Genomic DNA, 22,395 nt, shown 5'->3' with positions numbered 1-22,395 from the left:
CTTCCCTCCTTTTTCCTTGAGTGGTCCTACCTTCTCCCTCATTATCTCGTGGTGGGAGAACACTTTGGGGACAGAGACCACAACTGCCTCACATTTACCAAAGCCTTGGAGAGTGAAAGCAGTTACCGAGGGAAGATATTTAATTGGGGAAAAGGAAATTATGACGCTATCCGACAGGAGTTGCAAAGTACAGACTGGGAGCAATTGTTCCACAGAAAGGGCACAGCAGACATGTGGAGACTATTTAAGAAGCAGTTGTTGCGAGTGATGCAAGAATTTGTTCCTCTGTGATAGGTAAGAAGGAGTAAGATTAAGGAACTTTGGATGTCGAGAACAGAGAAGCTTCTCGTCAAAAGGAAAAAGGCACTTTATGTAAGGTGGAGGAAGCAAGGATCTACCAGAGCTTTAGAGGATTACTAGAAAGGAGCTCAGAAATGGACTGAGGAGAGCCAGGAGGGGGCACGAAAAAGGCTCGGCAAGAAGGATAAGGGAGAATCCTGCAGAGTGTGAAAATAGATAAGTCCTCTGGGCCCGATGGGATTTATCCTAGGATCCTCTGGGAACCATGAGGCATGGCACTCATCCACAGATTCAATCAATAAGCACATTGACCTGGACCCAATATATCGACCACTGAAACGGACAGCTGGAACTGACAACTGGAAGCGGCAGATTCAAACCACTGCAAATGCCGGAGGAAAGATCACAGAAGCGCTTCACAGGAGGCTCCCAAACACTGAGGATGTCACCTAGACAGGGAACGAAACGTCTGCAACACAAATTCCCAGCTCGGCGAACAGAACCACAACAATGAGCACCCGAGCTACAAATCTTCTCACAAACTTTGAAACTTCTGGGAAGCCAGATAAGAGATTGCCGAGCCTTTGGCATTGATCTTTAGATCATCACTGTCTACAGGAATAGTGCCAGAAGACTGGAGGATAGCAAATGTGGTTCCCCTGTTTAAGAAGGAGAGTAGAGACAACCCTGGTAATTATAGACCAGTGAGCCTTACTTCAGTTATTGGTAAAGTGTTGGAAAAGGTTATAAGAGATAGGATTTATAATCATCTAGAAAAGAATAATTTGATTGGGGATAGTCAGCACGGTTTTGTGAAGGTTAGGTTGTGCCTCAAAAACCTTATTGAGTTCTTTGAGAAGGTGACCAAACAGGTAGTTGAGAGTAAACCGGTTGATGTGGTGTATTTGGATTTCAGCAAGGGGTTCGATAAGGTTCCCCACAGTAGGCTATTGTACAAAATGCGGAGGAATGGGATTGCGAGAGATACAGCAATTTGGATCAGTAATTGGCTTGCTGAAAGAAGACAGAGGGTGGTGGTTGATGGGAAATGTTCATCCTGGAGTTCAGTTCCCAGTGGTGTACCACAAGGGTCGGTGTTGGGTCCACTGCTGTTCGTAATTTTTATAAACTACCTGCGTGAGGGCGTAGAAGGGTGGGTTAGTAAATTTGCAGACGACACTAAGGTCGGTGGAGTTGTGGATAATGACGAAGGATGTTGTAGGTTGAAGAGAGAAATAGATAATCTGCAGAGCTGGGCTGAGAGGTGGCAAATGGAGTTTAATGCGGACAAGTGTGAGGTGATTCACTTTGGTCGGAGTAACTGGAATGCAAAGTACTGGGCTAATGGTAAGATTCTTGGTAGTGTAGATGAGCAGAGAGATCTCGGTGTCCAGGTATACAGCTCTTTGAAAGTTGCCACCCAGGTTGACAGGTTTGTTAAGAAGGCATTCAGTGTTTTAGCTTTTATTTATAGAGGGATCGAGTTCCGGAACCATGAGGTTATGCTACAGCTGTACAAAACTCTGGTGCGGCCACACTTGGAGTATTGTGTACAGTTCTGGTCACCGCATTATAAGAAGGATGTGGAAGCTTTGGACAGGGTGCAGAGGAGATTTATTCGGACGTTGCCTGGTATGGAGGGAAGGTCTTACGAGGAAAGGCTGAGGGACTTGAGGATGTTTTCGTTAGAGAGAAGAAGTTTGAGAGGTGACTTAATAGAGACATATAAATTAATCAGAGGGTTAGATAGGGTGGACAGGGAGAGCCTTTTTCCAAGTATGGTGATGGCGAGCACAAGGGGGCATAGCTTTAAATTGAGGGGAGATAGATATAGGACAGATGTCAGAGGTAGTTTCTTTACTCAGAGAGTAGTAAGGGTATGGAATGCTTTGTCTGCAATGGTAGTAGATTCACCAACTTTAAGTACATTTAAGTCATCATTGGACAGACATATGGATGTACATGGAATAGTGTAGGTTAGATGGGCTTCAGATTGGTATGACAGGTCGGCGCAACATCGAGGGCCGAAGGGCCTGTACTGCACTGAAATGTTCTATGAAGCCCAAGGTGTTTTACTCATACATGAGGAATAAGAGAATGCTCAGGGTGAAGGTAGGGCCGATCAGGGATAGTGGAGGGAACTTGTGCGTGGAGTCTGAGCAGAAAGGGAAGCCCTCAGTGAGTTTTTTGCTTCAGTTTTCACTGAGGAAAGGGAACTTGTTGTAAATGAAAATTTTGAGGAGCTGGGATACAGTCTTGACCAGATCAAGATTGATGAAGTTGATGTGCTAGAAATTCTGGAAAACATTGAGATTGATAAGTCCCCAGGGCCAGACCAGATTTATCCTAGGCTGCGCCAGGAAGCAAGAAAGGAGGTTGCTAAGCTGCTGGTGAGGATATTTGCCTCCTCACTCTCCACGGGAGTCATACTGGAGGATTGGAAGGAGGCAAATAGGGAAATCCCTGGCAATTACAGACCAGTCAGTCTTACGACTGTGGTCAGAAAAGTTGTGGAAAGAATTCTGAGGAATAGGATTTATGACTATTTGGCAAAGCATAGTGTGATTAAAGGCAGTCAGCATGGCTTTGTGAGGGGCAGGTCATGCCTCACAAATCTTATTGAGTTCTTTGATGAGGTGACAAGACAGATCGATGACGGTACAGCAGTGGATGTGGTGTACTTGGACTTTAGTAAGACATTTGATAAGGTTCCCCATGGTAGGCTCATTCATAAAGTCAGGAGGTATGGGATACAGGGAGATTTGGCTATCTGGGTTCAGAATTGGCTGGCTGACAGAAGGCAGAGAGTGGTTGTCGATGGAAAGTATTCTGCCTGGAGGTCAATGTTGAGTGGGGCCCCACAGGGCTCTGTTCTTGGGGCCTCTGCTCTTTGTAGTTTTTATAAATGACTTGGATGTGAAGGTTGAGGAGTGGGTTAGTAAATTTGCAGATGACACAAAGGTTGGAGGTGTTGCCGATAATATAGAGGGCTACTGCAGGCTGCAGCGCGATATAGACAGGATGTGGAGCACGGCTGAGAAATGGCAGATGGAATTCAACTGGATAAGTGTGAAGTGATGCATTTTGGAAGGTTGAACTCAAATGCTGAATATAAGATTAAAGACAGGATTCTTGGCAGTGTGTAGGAACAGAGGGATCTGGGTGTGCAAGTACATAGAGCCCTCAAAGTTGCCACCCAAGTGGATAGGGTGGTTAAGAAAGCATATGGTGTTTTGGCTTTCATTAACATGGGGATCGAGTTTAAGAGCTGTGAGGTTTTGCTGCAGCTCTACAAGTCCCTGGTGAGACCACACTTGGAATATTGTGTCCAGTTCTGGTCGCCCTACAATAGGAAAGATACAGAGGCTTTGCAGAGGGTGCAAAGAAGGTTTACCAGGATGCTGCCTGGACTGGAGGGCTTGTCTTATGAGGAAAGGTTGAAAAAGCTTGGACGTTTCTGTCTGGAGAGAAGGAGGAAGAGAGGAGACCTGATCGAGGTGTACAAAATAATGAGAGGAATAGATAGAATCAATAGCCAGAGACTTTTCCCCAAGGCAGGATTGACTGGTACGAGGGGTCATAGCTTTAAGGTGTTAGGAGGAAGGTATAAAGGAGACATCAGAGGAAGGTTCTTTACGCAGAGAGTTGTGAATGCATGGAATGTGTTGCCAGCTGTGGTGGTGGAAACAGAGTCATTGGAGACATTTGAGCGACTGCTGGACATGCACATGGATAGCGGTGAGTTGAGGGTGTGTAGGTTAAGTTATTATATTTTACATTAGGATTAATTCTCAGCACAACATCGTGGACCAAAGAGCCTGATCTGTGCTGTACTTTTCTATGTTCGATGTTCTAAATGTAGACTTGTCTGATAGCAGCTCCTCCCAATTAACATTCCCTAGCTCTGGCCTAATACTGATATAATTTGCCCTCCCCCAGTTTTGTGCCTTCCCATAAGGTCCTGACTTATCCTTATTCGTAGCTGTCTTCAACCTTAAGAAGGTGTGATCACTGTTTCCAAAATGGTCTCCCATTGAGAGGTCAGTCACCTGGCCAGGCTCATTAACCAATACAAGGTGCAGAGGGACTGTGCACATACTGTTTCAAGAAACCCTCTTGGTTACATTTAACAAATTTTTCCCCGACTAAGCCTCTTGCTCTAAGGGGGTGGGGAGGGGGGTCCCAGTCAATATTGCAGAAGTTAAAGTCACTCACTATGACAACTCTATTGTTATTGCATCTTTCCATAATCTGCTGATATATTTGTACCTCAATGTCTTCGTGGCTGTTGGGGGGGTCTATAGTGTAATGCTATCAGAGTGATTACAACCATCTTATTTTGAGCTGTATGCATACTGCCTCAGTGGGTGAGCCCTGCCATATGTCCTCTCTGAGTGCAGATACAACATTCTCCCTGATTAGTAATGCAACTCCTCCACCTCTTTTACCTTATAGATCAACAACATTAGCCAAAGTTGAACCACCTCTCACAAGGTAAGGTTCACAACTCCATCGACATTAACTGTCTCTGGTGTGATTCACACACAATGGCCTCACGAAACACTCGTGTTTTGTTACTTTTGGTGGGGTACATTTCTCTTTGTCCATTCAGACCCTGGAGTGACTCTTCCATCCTGGGACTGCTGGAAGGATCAGCTCAATTCCACCAATTAATGCAAACTGACAGACTAACCTGAATAAGATCACAGACAAAACTGGGTGGGTGTTACCTGCTAGTTGTACCAAGCTTTAGTTGCTGCTATCTTGTGTAACAATGTTTGGACCTGCACTGTGCACCCAACACATTGCCTGCAAGCAAATACCCCACCAACTCCACAGCATCATCTCAGGACTGAACAAAGTGAACTTCCAAGGCAGTGCTTATGCAATCGGAATGAACTCCCTCATGTTTAAAAAGGTGACGGTGATCTCGTCAAGGTGTTTGAGATGATTAAAGCGTTTAATAAGGTGGGGAGGTTAGGAAATGAGCATTCACTTTAGAACAGAGCCAGAAATGAAACATAAACCTACAGTTTTGGTTATAATCCTCAACCCCTCTATTTCAAAAAATCTGTCCACCTCCTGTTTAAACAGTTTCAGTGATCGTGCTTCCACAACTCCCAGGGGTAGAGAATTCCAGAGGTCACTACTGTGACAAAAGAAATTCCTTCGCATCTCAATTTTAAATGAGTGTTTCCTTATTCTGTAACCCTGTCCCTATTTATAGACTCTCCCACAAGTGGAAACAACTTCTCAACATTGCATCCATTCAGAAACTTTTGTGTTTCAGTAAGATTGTTCCTCAATCTTTTAAACTTGAATTAGTCAAGGTTAAACCTGTTTATAGTTGCTCTTGCTAACTCAGTTACTTCATCCCAGGAATCAGCTGATTGAATCTCTTTTGAACAAGGAGAAAGTGAGGACTGCAGATGCTGGAGATCAGAGCTGAAAAATGTGTTGCTGGAAACGCGCAGCAGGTCAGGCAGCATCCAAGGAGCAGGAGAATCGACGTTTCGGGCATAATCCCCTCTTCAGGAATGAGGAGGGTGTGTCCAGCAGGCTAAGATAAAAGGTAGGGAGGAGGGACTTGGGGGAGGGGCGTTGGGAATGCGATAGGTGGAGGGAAGTCAAGGTGAGGGTGATAGGCCGGAGAGGGGTTGGAGGCGGAGAGGTCGGGAAGAAGATTGCAGGTCAAGAAGGCGGTGCTGAGTCCGAGGGTTGGGACTGAGATAAGGTGGGGGGAGGGGAAATGAGGAAGGTGGAGAAATCTGAGTTCATCCCTTGTGGTTGGAGGGTTCCTAGGCGGAAGATGAGGCGCTCTTACTCCAGACGTCGTGTTGCCATGGTCTGGTGATGGAGGAGGCCAAGGACCTGCATGTCCTTGGTGGAATGGGAGGGGGAGTTGAAGTGTTGAGCCACGGGGTGGTTGGGTTGGTTGGTCCGGGTGTCCCAGAGGTGTTCTCTGAAACGTTCCGCAAGTAGGCGGCCTGTCTCCCCAATATAGAGGAGGCCACATTGGGTGCAGCGGATGCAGTAAATTATATGTGTGGAGGTGCAAGTGAATTTGTGACGGATATGGAAGGATCCCTTGGGGCCTTGGAGGGAAGTGAGGGGGGAGGTGTGGGCGCACGTTTTGCATTTCTTGCAGACCCCCATCACCAAAGATATATTTCCCTCCTCTATCAGCGTTCCGGAAAGACCACTCCCTCCGCGACTCCCTCATTAGGTCCACAACCCCCAACAACCCAACATCCACTCCCGGCACCTTCCCCTGCAACCGCAAGAAATGCAAAGCTTGCGCCCACACCTCCCCCCTCACTTCCCTCCAAGGCCCCAAGGGATCTTTCCATATCCGTCAGGAATTCACCTGCACCTCCACACACATCATTTATTGCATCCACTGCACCTGATGTGGCCTCCTCTACATTGGGGAGACAGGCCGCCGACTTGTGGAACATTTCAGAGAGAACACCTCTGGGACACCAGCACCAACCAACCCAACGCCCCGTGGCTGAACTCTTTAACTCCCCCTCCCACTCCACCAAGGACATGCAGGTCCTTGGCCTCCTCCATCGCCAGAGCGTGGCAACACGACGGTTGGAGGAAGAGCGCCTCATCTTCCGCTGAGGAACCCTCCAACCACAAGGGATGAATGCAGATTTCTCCAGCTTCCTCATTTCCCCTCCCCCCACCTTTTCTTAGTCCCAACCCTCGGGCTCAGCACCACCTTCTTGACCTGCAATCTTCTTCCTGACCTCTCCGCCCCCAACCCCTCTCCAACCTATCACCCTCACCTTAACCTCCTTCCACCTATCGCATTCCCAACGCCCCTCCCCCAAGTCTCTCCTCCCTACCTTTTATCTTAGCCTGCTGGACACACTCTCCTCATTCCTGAAGAAGGGCTTATGCCCGAAACGTCAATTCTCCTGCTCCTTTGATGCTGCCTGACCTGCTGCGCTTTTCCAGCAACACATTTTCAGCTCTGGGTCTGGGGACTTATCAATCTTAATGTTTGCCAAAATTTCCAGCACATCAACTTCATCAATCTTGATCTGTTCAAGCCTTTGTCCCAGCTCCTCAAAGTTCTCATTCACAACAAGGTCCCTTTGCTTAGTGAAAACCGAAGCAAAAAAACTCATTTAGGGCTTCCCCTCTGCTCAGACTCTATACACAAGTTCCCTCCACTATCCCTGAATGGCCTACCTTCTCCCTGATCATTCTCTTATTCCTCACGCATGAGTAAAACGCCTTTGTGTTCTCCCTAATCCTTCTTGCCAAGCCTTTTTCATGCCCCCTCCTGGCTCTCCTCAGTCCATTTCTGAGCTCCTTTCTAGCAAGCCTGTAATCCTCTAAAGCTGTGCTGGATCCTTGCTTCCTCCACCTTACGTAAGCTGCCTTCTTCCTTTTGACAAGAAGTTCCTCTGTTCTCGTCATCCAAAGTTCCTTAATCTTACCCCTTCTTACCTGTCTCAGAGGAACAAATTATTGCATCACTCGCAACAACTGCTCCTTAAACAGTCTCCATGTGTCTGCTGTGCCCTTTCTGTGGAACAATTGCTCCCAGTCTGTACTTTCCAACTCCTATCTGATAGCGTCATAATTTCCTTTTCCCCAATTAAATATCTTCCCTCGGTAACTGCTCCTTTCTCTCTTCAAAGCTGTGGTAAATGTGAAGCAGTTGTGATCACTGTCACCAAACTGTTCTCCCATCATGAGATCTGACACCTGTCCTCCTCATTGCCAAGCACCAAATCATTCGTAACTCCTCAGATACTGAAACAGTCCATGTTCAAATTTTCATTCATTCAAAGTGTCTGGGCATCACTGGCGAGAGCAGCATTTATTGCCTATCCTTTGTTGTCTTTAAAATGCAACAAAATTTGGACAATATCCAGTCTTGGGTTGATAAGTGACAAGTAGTATTTGCACCACATAACTGCCAGGCAATGACCACCACGAATGAGAGACAATCTAACCACCACCACTTGACATTCAATGGTATTACCATCACCGAATCCCCTACTATCAACATCCTGGGTGTTACCATTGACTAGAAACTCAACTGGACTCACCTCATAAACACAGTGGCTACAAGAGCAGGTCAGAGGCTGGGAATAGTGCAGCGAGTAACTCACCACCTGACTCCCCAGAGCCTGTCCACCATCTACAAGGCACGTGTCAGGAGGGTGATGGAATACTCCCCACTTGTCTGGATGGGGGCAGCTCCAACAACACTCAAGAAGCTTGACACCATCCAGAATAAAGAAACCACTTACTTGGAACCACATCCACAAGAATCCATTCCCTCTAACTCCCTCAGTAGCAGCAGTGTGTACTATCTACAAGATGCACTGAAGAAATTCACCAAAGATCCTCAGACAGCACCTTCCAAACCCACGACCACTTCCAACTGGAAGGACTAGGGCAGCAGGTACCTGGGAACACCACACCCTGCAAGCGCCCCTCCAAGCCACCCACCTTCCTGATTTGGAAATATATTGCCATTCCTTCACTGTCGCTGGGTCAAAATCTTGGAATTCCTGCTCTCAGGGCATTGTGGGTCAATCCACAGCACGTTAACTGCAGTGGCTCAAAAAAGCACTCACCCCCACCTTCTCAAGGTCAACTAGGGACGGCCAGTCAGCAATGCCTGTGTCCTATGATCTTGATGAAGCAGCTGAAGATGATTGGGCCTCAGACACTACCCTGAGGAACCCCTGCAGAAATGTCCTGGAGCTGAGATGACTGACTTCCAACAACCACGACCATCTTCCTATGTGTCAGGTAGACTCCAACCATTGGAGCCTCCTCCACCACCGCTCCCTCACCACCCGACACCTGGAGGAAGAACGCCTCATCTTCTGCCTCGGAACACTTAACTCCCAGGCATCAATGTGGACTTCACCAGTTTCCTCATTTCCCCTTCCCCCCACCTCCCCTCAGTTCCAACCTTCCAGCTCAGCACCATCCCCATCACCTGTCCTACCTGCCAATCTCCCTTCCCACCCAACCGCTCCATCCTCACCTCCGACCTATCACCCCCATCCCCAACCCCATTCACTTATTATACTCTTTGCTACCTTCTCCCCACACCCACCCCCCTCCCATTTATCTCTCCACCCTGGAGGCTCCCTGTCTTCAGTCCTGATGAAGGGCTTTTGCCCAAAACGTTGATTTTCCTGCTCCTTGGAGGCAGCCTGACCTGCTGTGCTTTGTCAGCACCACTCTAATCTAAACTCTGGTTTCCAGCATCTGCAGTCCTCACTTTTGCCTTTTTCACTAGACCAATAGTCCAGAGACCCAGATAATTTTGGATTTTGAACCCTGCTATTAAAGATGATAGAATTTGCATTTAATAAAGAAAATATGGAATTAAGAATCTAATGATGACCATGAAAACATTGCCAATTGTTCCAAAAGCTCCATCTGGTTCACTAGTTTCCTTAGGAAAGGAAATCTGATGTCCTTACCCAGTCTGGCCAATATGTGACTCCAGACCACAGCAATGTGGTTGATTTTGAGCTACTCTCGATCATACTGTGATCACTCATCCCTAAAAGATTTTTTACAAGTTTGTTAATTCGCTGTTTAAATAAGCATGACCTTCAGTTGGCTTCTCAACACAGTTCTCTCAAACTGTGTATAAACCATTGCCAAAACGTGTGCTTTACTGCGTTAATGCTCAGTCAATTTACTCTATTTGCAGATTGAAGTTACCCAGGATAACTGTGTGGACTGTGCTACATGCTTCTCCTGTCTCTAGGTTAATACCACGCCCCACACTTCCACCACTGTTTAGTGGCCTATAAATAACTCCAATCATTGTCCAATGCCCCTTGCTGCTTCTGAGTTCACCCAAACAGATTCCACACATTGTTCTTCTGATCTGAAACCCTCGTCATTAATGAACTGATCCCCATCCCTAACCATAAGTGCAAATCCACCTCCTTTTCCTTCTTGTCTGTCCATTCTAAATGTCAGACCCTCTTAAATAATCAGTTCTCAGTCCTGTGTACTATGCTGCCCTGTTTCTGTAATGACAATTAGATCATGCCCAAATATCTCGATATGTGCCTTCTGTATGTCTACCTACAAATGTACCAGTGTCTGGTTGGCATTGGGACAGAGTATTGCTGACGGAGAGGCTATCTGTAACTGGATGTGTCTTCAGACAGGTAAACTGTATGATCTTTTGGGGACACGGGGAGGAGAGAGTTTAAGGTGAGTTTGATCGGATACAGCAAGAGAATGCACTAGAACTTGAACTCATGGTGAAAATCCTCTGAGAAACTCAACTCAACTTGCACTTTGCCAAAAGTTAATATAAGAATCAGCCCATAGTTTTACTTTCACCCTTTTTGCACAATAAATTTGTTATTTTGGTGAAGTAGAGCCTCTTGTGAAGATTCTGTGCCTGACCACTAGCATAAACAATAAGAAAAAAAAACTTATAAATGAATGAACAATAAACCAGGAGTGGGCCATTCATCCCCTCAACCCCTGCTGTGCCATTCAGCATGATCACAGCTGGTTTGATCATCACTGCAAATCCACATTCCCACCTACCCTCAATCTTCACTTGTGAAGAATCCCGTCACCTCTATTAATCCCGTTCTCACTCTGGGACCTGACTTGTTGAGTATTACAATCAGCTCATGAACAATATAAAATGGTACACAGAGCCAGGAGAAAGCAGTACCTACCCGGTATCTGTTTGCACCGATCTGTTCCACCTGGAATCGTGGGGCACAGTTACATTCAGCAACCTGGCGGCAAACCTGCAAGATAGATGACTCAGCACTGAATAATGGAGCATACTGAGAGAGAGGGAGGAGTCCAGACAGGCTGTAGTCAGGGAAAGGCCTGGGATTAAAGTTCCGGGAGGATTCCAGGGCACAACCATCTGAGCTGGTGGGGATGGCTGTGAGTATGGTTGAGCTCTGGGAAGGGAATAAAGAAGCCTTTAAGTTCAGTGAGAGGCCTAAGGGAAAGGCCTATCCCAGAAAAGGCAGTAGAAAGGAATCTAAAGGACAGCCTAAGCTTGGGAAGAGGCCTAGTAAAAAAGGCTTATTGCTGTTTCTAAGGTCGCAGATACTGAAAAGTAAACATTGTCTCTCACCTCATCTTCAATCCTGTCTTCATCCTCAGTTCTCCAATGGTGGTCTCTGCTCGGGTGTAGTGCATTAGCAAACTCGTAGTAATCAATGAATCCATCACCATTCAGGTCAAAAATGGCAGCAACTGCCTCCATCTCCACAGAACTCGTGGGGAATTCTGGCCAAGTGCAGGGACAGATGTTTAGGATCATGCCATTTCTTTCCACAGAACCAGAAAACAGTTAAAGCCCAGGAGAAAGCCATTCAGTCCATCTTACGAATTCTTATCCTCCTGTGACCCTGCACATTGTTCCTTTTCAGCTCAGTCAGATTGTTCAAATTTCTCACAAGCATGGAGCCCCATTACAGTTTCTATCTGGGACCTGATGGGTGGGTGAGTGAATTTCAGAGAATTTACAATGGATCTCAGGGAAAAATATAATTCCTAAGCACTAAATGATAATATAAATGAATACTTAATAAGAATGAAAGTTCAAAACTGCCAAGCAGCAGAGCCAAGAATGAGGGGTGGCAGAATGGTAATGTCACTTGTTATATATTTCTATATGGACTATGAGAAACTGGAATATAAAATGCAACTTCAGGAACATTTATCATGTGATGTCTTGGACATGAAAAGACTGAAAGTCAAAGAAAGCTTTAAAAAAAAGATAAAATTGTACTGTCTTAACAAACAAAGTTTAGGAAGAAATTATAGGATCGATGCTGCCACTGCCAAGCAATAGGCTCTGGACTGTAATTTCTGTCTTGCCACAGACATGGAAGCTGTTGGGAGTTAAAAGAAAGCTAGCGTGAGAGAAATTCCTCTCACTTGCTCTATCTCTCACTGTCTCAGTCTACTCTACTGCCAACTCAATCAAAGACCTGGGTCTAACTGCCCGGCTACCTGAACTGAGGATCTTCCATTGCCCTGTAGCCAATAGCAACATGATCATGTCAATGGAAACTGAAAGAACTGTGGGAAAAAAAATTACCTCAAACCATGTTTGTAGTTTTGACTCACGATCCAAAACATGTTACTTTCTGTATCTTTCTCTAACCATTACTTCTCTGCAGAGTTGTTATCGTCTCTTGTCCTGTCTGTGCAAGTTGTGTATATTTGGAACTAATGGAGATGTAGTTTAATTTTGCAAAGTGGTAGTTAATAATGTGTCTTGACTCTAGTTAAAGACTAAGTTTTCCATGATAAATAGGTTTATTAATAAACCTAGTGAGAGTCTCTCTTGTGTCCCTGGCAACAATAAATTAAAACAACGTGATCATCCTGGTGATTCAATCAGGCACTGACACTTTGGGAGTAATAGGGTGGTACGGTGGCTCAGTAGTTAGCGCTGCTACCTCACAGTGCCAGGCACCCGGGTTCAATTCTCATCTCGGGCAACTGTCTGTATGGAGTTTACACATTGTCCCCGTGTCTGCGTGGGTTTCCTCCGGATGCTCCGGTTTCCTCCCACAATCCAAAGATGTGCAGGTCAGGTGGATTGGTCATACTAAATTGTCCGTAGTGTTCAGAGATGTGTAGGTTAGGTTCATTAGTCAGGGGAAATGTAGAGTAATAGGTTAGAGGAATGGGACTGGGTGGGATTCTCTTCGGAGGGTCGGTGCGAACTTGTTGGGCCGAATGGCCTGTTTCCACATGTAGGGATTCAATAAAATTAACAACTCCCCTCAGCCACCCTGCCCCATCCTGGTCAGAGTTGCAACCACCACATGTAAAGGATTAAGAGTTAGAGGTCACAGCCTTAAAGTAATTTACAAAAGAAGCAAAATGATGAGGTAGAAAGCTTCGGAATATGCTGCTTGGAAATGTGGTGGTGGTGGCAGGGTCAATTGAGGCATTCAAAAGGGACATTGGATAATTACTTGATTAGAACCAACGTACAAAATTATTTGGAAAATGCAGGAGATTGGTACATAATTAAAATGGTCAGAGAGCTAGTACAGACATCGCAGACTGAATGGCCTCTTTCTGTATTGTAACAATTTCGATTTAATTCTGATTTAAACTTTTGAACTGATATTTCTGTGACACATAGAAATAGCCAGATTGTAAACTCACTGGAGTCAAGAACACTCTGTGTAAACTCCTGCTGACTGATTCGTCCATCTTGATCCTTGTCAATATATCGGAAAATGTCCAGCATTCGGAATTTCTTGCTGCTAATCCACTGCATGTATCGCTTCCTCCATGTGTTAAAGCTGAAGGTCTCCAGAGCTTGGAGCTGAAATTTGCAACATAGATCGATGACTCCTTACTGATTTATTCATCTGTTTTCTTATTTCTTTCATACATAAAACAATTAAAATCAAACGAGTATGGACCGTTCAGCACCTTAAATCTGCTGTCAGCAGATATGGGTTAAACACACTCATGGTCAGAAGGTCAGAGTATATCCTAACTATTGAGGGGTTGGAAGGTGTAAATGTGCTAAGAGTCATAGGTGTCCTTATTGGTAAGTCACTGAATGTGAGCGTGCAGGTGCAACAAGTTATGAGAAAGATGAATGAATGTTGGCTTTTATAGCAAGAGGCTTTCAGTACGGGAGGAATGGAGTATGGTTTCAATTGTACAGGAGCTTGCTTAGACCAGGCCTGGAATATTGTGAGCCAATTTCATCTCCTTCTCTCAGGAAAGATGTTATTGCCTTAGAGAGGCTGCAGTGAACATTCACCGGAGTTGCTCGTGTGATTACAAGACTGCTTGTCTGGAGGAGCCTTCCACAATGTCCTCCTTCAGTATAAAGAATAAATCAGAAACTTGGTTCCTGAGCAGTGGCTGCCAATGGAGTGACCAACTCTTGGAAAATGCTATCTGAGGATCTGCACTGATCCTGTGGAGCAGCCCCTGAGTCCAAACCCTGAGCTAAAGCAGCTGGCTCATTCACGTAGTCCTCCCAGATATAAAATGTCCTCAAGTTCCCAGATACAAACATAGAAAATAGGAGCAGCAGGAGGTCATTTGGCCATTATGCCCTGCCTCTTTATGGGGAATGTGACACAATCCTTGTTCCAGTCTTACACTGGCTCCTTCCTACAACTCTTGGTTCTGTACATCAACAACTACTTTGGTGCTGCTTCATGCTCTTGCCTAGAATCTTCACACATTTATTCATTTTGCCTCCACTTTCCATTCCTCTAAAACTTTTGCATTGTCAATTTCTGATACTTCCCTTCCTTTCCTTGACCTGTCAGCCTCCATTTCAGGGATTAAACTTTCCACTGCAAAGCCACTGACTCCTAAAGCTATCTTCACTACAGCTCGTCATACCCCACATCCTTCAAGAATTCCATCCCCTTTTCCCAGTTCCTTTGTCAGTGTTGTATCTGTTTGGATGTTACCACCTTCCAGAACAGTGCTGCTGACATGCCTTCCTTCTCCATGACCATGGTTTCCTTCCCACTATGGTTGACAGTTCCCTCAACTGCATCTGACCAATCACCTGTGCTTCCGCCCTTGCCCCTTCCTATCTTTACAGCAGCGTGATCAGGTCCCCCTTGTCTTCTCTCTCCATCCCACCAGCCTCCGCATTCAAAGAATCATTCTCCACCATTTCAGACAACTCCAGCAGAATGCCCTCACCAAACACATCTTCCCCTCAGACCCCTGGCTGCATTTCGGAGGGATCATTCCCTCTGGGACACCCTATTCCATTTATCAACCACCAACTCCAGCCCCTTTCCCATAGCACCTTCCCATGTAACCACAGAAGGTGCAACTCCTGCCCCTTCCCCTCCTCCCTGCTCACCACCCAAGGGCTGAAACAGCCTTTCCAGATCAAGCAGCATTTCCCCAGACCCTCTCTGATCTTGTGGATTATATCCGCTGCACCCAATGTGGCCGACTCTACATCAGAGAAAACAAACACAGACTGGGTGACCGCTTTGTAGACCACCTCCGGTCGGTGCACAAACATGACCCTGACCTTCCCTTAGCTGGTTATTTTAACACAGTGTCCTGCTGACATGACCATTGTCCTCAGCATGCTGCAGTGTTCCAGTGAATCCCAGCGCAAACTGGAGGAACAGTGTCTCATTTCAGGTTAGGCAGCTCACAGCTTTTTGGATGTAATATTGAGTTAAAAAGTTTCAGATTGTGAGCCCACTCCCATTCCTTCCCTTTCTTTTAGCTTTACTTATTACATTCTCTGTCACCATCTCACCCTGCAACTCCCACCCCAGTGGAAGTGGCTGCTCTTTCCAGTCTGGCAGTTAGACACACCATTGTTCTGTCTTTCTCATATTCTAATCACTTAATCTGAATTTCCCCACCCCCAGCACTCCAACTGTACCTCCCCAGATATAGTATAAATATTGCTTCTCCACACTTCACCAGCTCTGGTGAAGAGTCATCTAGACTCAAAACATTAGCTTGCTCTCTCTCCATGGATGCTGTCTGACCCATTGTGACCTACAGCACATTTTAGTTTCAGACACAGTTTAAAAATAAAATCCGGCTGTTTGGAACTTGGCCACAAATCAGCCAAAGTATTCCTCAAGTACTGAACAATCGTGAGGGATGGTGTGCCCCCTTGTGCTCTGTATTTGGACCTCGCTTCAAGGTAAACTGTACTCACCTCATAAAGTCTCTGGACTTTCTCTTGTAGTCGGGTCTGTCTGTCTAATGCTCGTGTCCATAACTGCTCCCACTTCCCCAGGAGATGGGCAACCAAAGGGCTCACGGCATCTGAGGAGTCAGCACTTCGAGGAAGGTGGGGTTGAGATCTCCAACAGTGACCCTCCCCTGGAACAAAACAGAACAGCACATCAAAAACACACCTTAACATGAGCAGGTTAAGTGTCATCGCCAATACCCCTCCAATGGAACAGAATCACAACGACCTCCTCACCTGAGTGAATATGAATGGGTGGGGGAACAGAAGGCAACAGCAGAGTGGTGCTGTCAACAGAGCATTCACTGAGAAACCCAGAGTAATGGTGTTGTTGACAGAGGGTACCAGTCCAGCATGCTCCCTCTAGGGTGATGGGAAGGAGTAACAAGCCGAGAGAACAATGGCTATCCAGAGAGATTCAGGATAAAATGAGAAGGAAAAGAGAGGCTTTTAGTAGGTAGAAGGAATAAATCAGCAGAAGCATTCATGGATTAAAAAAAAGTGCAGGGTGAAGCTGAAGAAAATAACTAGGAAAGGGAAAAGGGGATATGAGAAACCTCTGGCTGACTAAATCCCAAGATAGTCTATAAGTTTGTCAATGGGAAAAGGATTACCATGGCAAGAGTACGGCCCATCAGGGATCAGCAGGGTAACGTGTGAGTGGGGTAGAGACCAATAGGGACCAGAGGGTAATCATGTGGATGGAGTGGGGCCCATTAGGGACCAGCAGGATCATCTGTGAGTGGGTTGAGACTGTAGTCCTGGAAAAGCATGGCAGGTCAGGCAGCATCTAAGGAGCAGGAGAATCGATGTTTCGGGCATAAGCACTTCATCAGGAAGGGCTAATGCCCAAAATGTCAATTCTCCTGCTCCTTGGATGCTGCCTGACCAGCTGTGCTTTTCCAGCATCTGCAGTCCTCACTTTCTCCTAATCTGTGGGTGGAGCCAGAGGACATTCGGAGAGTGTTGAACCAATGTTTTATATCCATCTTCACCCAAGAAAATAACAATGGACAAATCATCAGGTTTGGATGAAGTGTGTCCCATACTGCTGTGGGAGGCAAGGGAATAGATTACAGGGACACTGACCCATATTGTTAATATCTCTCTGTCCACAGGGGAGGTGCCAGAAGACTGGAGAATGTCAAGGTGGTTTCTATATTTAAGAAGGATTGTAGAGATAAGCCAAAGAACTATAGACCAGTTAGCATCTGTTGGAGAAACTGTTGGAGAAAATTCTGAAGTATAGCGTCTATCTTCACTTGGAGAGGGAAGGCTTGATCAGTGATAGTCAGGACTGCTTTGTCTGAGGGAGGTCGTACTTAACAAATCTGAATGGATTTCTGAAGTGGTGGCCAGGTATCTAGATGAGGTTAGTTGATGTAGTTCACATGAATTCCAGCAAAGCCTTTAACAAGGTCCCACATGGAGATTTATCAAGTAGATAAATGCACATGGGATACAGTCCAACAGGTTTAATGGAAGGCACTAGCTTTCGGAGCACTGCTCCTTCGTCAGGTGGCTGTGGAGAATAAGAAACCATCCACTTCTCCATAACCACCTGAAGAAGGAGCGCAGCGCTCCAAAAGCTAGTGCCTCCCATTAAACCTGTTGGACTATAATCTGGTGTTGTGTGATTTTTAACTTTTACATCCCCAGTCCAATACCGGCATCTCCAAATCTTGGGATACAGGGTCATTTGATAAAATGGATTCACAGTCGGCTCAGTTGTTAGGAGCCAGAGGGCGATTACCGTAGGCTGCTTTAGTGACTGGAAGCCGATGTCCAGGAGTCTGTGCTGGGTCACCTGTTATTCATTATTTATATAAATGACATGGCTGGTTGTGTGGGGGTTGGATTAGTAAATTTGCAGATTATGTAAACATTGGTCAGGTGGTTAAAATGAGGTTGAGTGTTTTGAGGTACAAGAAGATATAAACAGGGTGGTCAAATGGGCAGCTAAGTGGCACATGTGAAACGTGTGAGGTGATACTCTTTAGGAGAAGTAATTTGATCAGAAAATATTCAATGAATGACATGGCACTAGGAAGTTCTGTTGAACAAAGGAACCTTGGTGTGTTTGCACAAAGATCTCTGAAGGCAGAACGGCATATTAATCAGGTGGTGAAAAGGTGACTTGAGACACTTTCCTTTATCAATGGAGGCATAGATTAATAAAGTAGGGAAGTCATGTTGGAGTTGTATAGAACTATGGTGAGATCACAGCTGGAATACTGTGAACGGTTCTAGATGCAACGTTACAGCAAGGATCTGATTACACTGGAGGGGGTGCAGAGGAGCTTCACCAGGATGCTGCAGGAGATTCATGAGGAGAGAGCATTTAAGTTATGAGGAATGGTTGGATAGGCTTGGATTGTTTCTGAGTAGAGCAGACTGAGGAATGATCTGACTGAGGTGCATAAGGTTATGAGAGGCATGTGCTGAGTGGATAAGGAGCAGCTGTTCCCCTTAATTGAAGGGTCAGCCACAAGGGGACCCAGGTTCAGGGTGAGGTACAGGAGGTTTAGGGGATGTGAGGAAAACATTATTTAATATTGTCAGTGATGTACACATCCCAATGAAGTAATTAGAAACTTGGAAAACCAGCCTTGATCATGAATGAATATGGCATTTCTCAGGATCCTTACCAGGTGAGGAAAGCTGTTGAAAAACCTGACCGTGATTGTCCAGATTGTGGGAAGTGGGTTTCTTTTTTCTCTCGATTTCTGTTTTCTTTCTCATCAATTCATCCAATAAAACCTGCAAGGATAGAATCAGTGACAGGTTATCACCAACAGCAAGCTGGAAACAGGTCCCATGGGAGCATTCAGTTCATGGTTACATGTTTTAGAATATTACTTGCACTTTTGAGAAATTTCACTAAAGATCCTTAGTCAGCACCTTCAAAACTCATCATTCCTCATTGTCGCTGGGTCAAAATCCTGGGCAGTTCCCTCTCTAAGGCCCTTGTGGGTCAACCTACAGCATGTGGACTGCAGGGGTTCAAGAAGGTAGCTCACCCCCACCTTCTCAAGGGACACCTAGAGACAGTCAACAACACTCACGTCCCAAAGAATAGGTAAAAAACCATTAATGTTATAACGTGGAGATAAACCGGAGTCATCTGTTTGGAAAATTGGGGTGAACTTAAATTCATTTTCAAATTGTCAATTAGGATCTGTAATTTCCTCTGTAAATGACTCAATGACAATTTCTGTTGATGTTAGGATCATTAAACCTTTTTGTTATAACAAACTAATCAAAACAGCCAGACTTCCCTGACCACTCGCATTCATGACAGCTCATAAACTGACAGCCATGCTCAGACAACAACTCACCGGGAAAAAGGACCCGATACCCATCATGTGCACGACTAACGTAATTACAAGATTCCATGCAAAGACTGCACAAAACACAATATAGGGCAAACAGGCAGACAACTAACAGTCCACTTCCACGAACATCAACTAGCCACTAAATGCCATGACTAGATGCTCCTAGTGTCATTAACACAGATGACAGGGACCACAAATTCGAGTGGGACAGCACAACAATCACAGCACAAGCCAGAAAGAGAATAGCCAGAGAATTCCTAGAAGCATAGCGCTCAACCACAGACTCAATCAACAAGTACATTGACCTAGACTCAGTATACCAGCCACTACTACAAACAACCGAAAGCAGCAGAAACAGACCCAAATAAATTCCAGAAGGCTCAGTACAGCCGCGCTTCACAGGAGGATCCAAAACACTGAAGATGTCACCTAGACAGGAGTTAAAAATGTCTGCAAATGAACTTCCCAGCTCAGCGAACATACCCACAACCACGGCAACCGGCACCCTTTACGTAAACCTTGAACTAATCAAAAGATTTGCATCTCTCTGTAGTTTCATACAAAGTGCTTGCTTGATATGTTACAATCATGATGTGGCCAGAAGAAGCCAAACAAGTCTGAGTTGATTATATTTAACAAATAGCCTGTGTTACAAAGGTAGAATGGACAGTGAAAGAACAGATTTCCATCTCCAAGCATGTCCAGGTCGTCTGGAGGGAGAGAAGTGTCATCCATTAGAGATGGAATTATTCATATGACTTAAAGAAGCAGAGAGCTGTGAAAGTCTTAAAATAATTTGTTTGCAGTTTTGTTTGAGTCATCCCAAATCCTGTCATATCACTACAGAAATACTTATTCAGGGTGGAGTCTTGAGGAGATGGTTCATTTTCTTAAGAAGTATCAAACATCTGTCTGTCTTTGCTCACACGATTGAGCAGTTCAGTGTAGACTTCATCAAAGAGCAGCTGGGGCATTTTCTTTACTTTGAGGTCAGAGAAACCTATAATGGTTCCCAAAGAACCTTGTGGAAGACAGCAGTTACTCTAGAGGGAGTTGTACAGAAACTGTGGGAGCAGACTGGGAGAAACCAGTACAGGCAACATAACACTTCAGAAGGAATATCTCTTAGCCAAAAACTAATAGAATCTTCATGAAATTTGCAACTCCAGTAATAGCTGGAGTGCAAAGCAGTAATAAAGTACCAGAGGACAATTGAATCATCCTTTACAATATTGTAAAATAAGGGAACTCTAGTGAGGGTAGGGTGGGACATGGATGTGGAAATACTGAACTGAGATAACAGAAGTCTTTATGAACTACAGTGATGATCATGGTGCTTGCTTTGTTTAATTTCCCTTTACAATTACAACAATTGTTTTTATTTAAAGACATGAAATCTTGTGGCTTAGTTTTACCAATCGATAGGTGTTTCAATTTCTTCTTTAGGAGTGATTGGCCACATTAGGATGGTAACATACAAAGGAAGGAATTCCAAAGAAACTGTCGATATGTATAGTAATAGTTATTAAATCAGTTACAGACAAATAATGGATCCCAACTTGCTGAGGATTCTAAAATAGGTGGCAAGGAATGTAATGATGAAGACACAAAGAATCTGCAAAGGGGATGTAGATCAGTGAAGGAGTGAACAAAAACTTGCAGGTAGACACAAAGTAGGAAAGTCTGAAGTCATACAGTTCTTTGGAAGAATCAATTTAAATGAAGCAAGATACCAAAACAAAAAGTGCAGTTTGGAGGATATTGAGTGCTCCTGTGCATGAAACACAAAATGTTAATATCCAGGTGCAGCAAATCGAAATTTGTCCTTTCTTGCTTGGGGGTTGAAATTGTACAGGGCATTGGAGAGGCTGTGTATGGAGATTTGGAGGGGGAACATGAGAAGTCATAGGCAGATAGGATTAAGGAAAGCCCGAAAGCTTTCTCTAGGTATATCAGGAATAAACTAGAGTAAGATTAGGGCTAGTCAAGGACAGCAGTGGGAAGTTGTGCATGGAGTCTGAGGAGATATGGGAAGTGCTAAATGAATATTTTTCAACAGTATGCACACAGGAAAAAGACAATGTTTTCGAGGAGAATACTGAGATGCATCTATTAGACTAGACAGAACTGAAGTCCATAAGGAGGAGGTGATAGCAATTCTGGAAAGTGTAAAAATAGATAAGTCACCTGGGGTCAAGTTTTGCACCTTCTCCAGTAGGTACATCCACATACTGAATCAGAAAATTGTCTTGTACTCACTTAACAAATTCCTCTCCATCTAAACCTTTAACACATTGGCAGTCCCAGTCTATGTTTGGAAAGTTAAAATCCCCTACAATGGGGTGGTTATGGTAGGGGATTTTAACTTTCCAAACATAGACTGGGACTGCCATAGTGTTAAAGGTTTAGATGGAGAGGAATTTGTTAAGTGTGTACAAGACAATTTTCTGATTCAGTATGTGGATGTACCTACTAGAGAAGGTGCAAAACTTGACCTACTCTTGGGAAATAAGGCAGGGCAGGTGACTGAGGTGTCAGTGGGGGAGCACTTTGGGGCCAGCGACCATAATTCTATTAGATTTAAATTAGTGATGGAACAGGATAGACCAGATCTAAAAGTTGAAGTTCTAAATTAGCGAAAGGCCAATTTTTACGGTATTAGGCAAGAGCTTTTGAAAGCTGATTGGAGGCAGATGTTCACAGGTAAAGTGACGGCTGGAAAATGGGAAGCCTTCAGAAATGAGATAACATGAATCCAGAGAAAGTATATTCCTGTCAGGGTGAAAGGGAAGGCTGGTAGGTATAGGGAATGCTGGATGACTAAAGAAATTGAGGGTTTGGTTAAGAAAAAGAAGGAAGCATATGTCAGGTATAGACAGGATAGATCGAGTGAATCATTAGAAGAGTATAAAGGCAGTAGGAGTATACTTGAGGGAAATCAGGAGGGCAAAAAGGGGACATGAGATAGCTTTGGCAAATACACTTAAGGAGAATCCAAAGTGTTTTTACAAATATATTAAGGAGAAAAGAGTA

General features: G+C 44.8%; 1 protein-coding gene across 13 annotated transcripts in view; it reads right to left on the bottom strand.

Moving 5' to 3' along the window:
* The window catches only part of macf1b (microtubule actin crosslinking factor 1b), a 228,923-nt gene that overhangs the window by 13,758 nt on the left and 192,770 nt on the right, over positions 1-22,395 (bottom strand). For all 13 annotated transcript variants that reach the window (XM_072576571.1, XM_072576569.1, XM_072576570.1 and 10 more), the window contains 5 exons: positions 18,676-18,787; positions 15,992-16,158; positions 13,477-13,639; positions 11,420-11,574; positions 11,004-11,078 (listed from right to left, as the gene is read on the bottom strand). In XM_072576571.1, coding sequence (XP_072432672.1) covers positions 11,004-11,078; positions 11,420-11,574; positions 13,477-13,639; positions 15,992-16,158; positions 18,676-18,787 — 672 coding nt within the window. The remainder of the gene's footprint in view (positions 1-11,003; positions 11,079-11,419; positions 11,575-13,476; positions 13,640-15,991; positions 16,159-18,675; positions 18,788-22,395) is intronic.

This window comes from Chiloscyllium punctatum, chromosome 8 (genome assembly GCF_047496795.1).
Source record: "Chiloscyllium punctatum isolate Juve2018m chromosome 8, sChiPun1.3, whole genome shotgun sequence".
In the NCBI taxonomy this organism is placed as follows: domain Eukaryota; kingdom Metazoa; phylum Chordata; class Chondrichthyes; order Orectolobiformes; family Hemiscylliidae; genus Chiloscyllium; species Chiloscyllium punctatum.
Note: the sequence above shows the minus strand (reverse complement) of the source record. Positions and strands in the feature narration are given on the sequence as shown.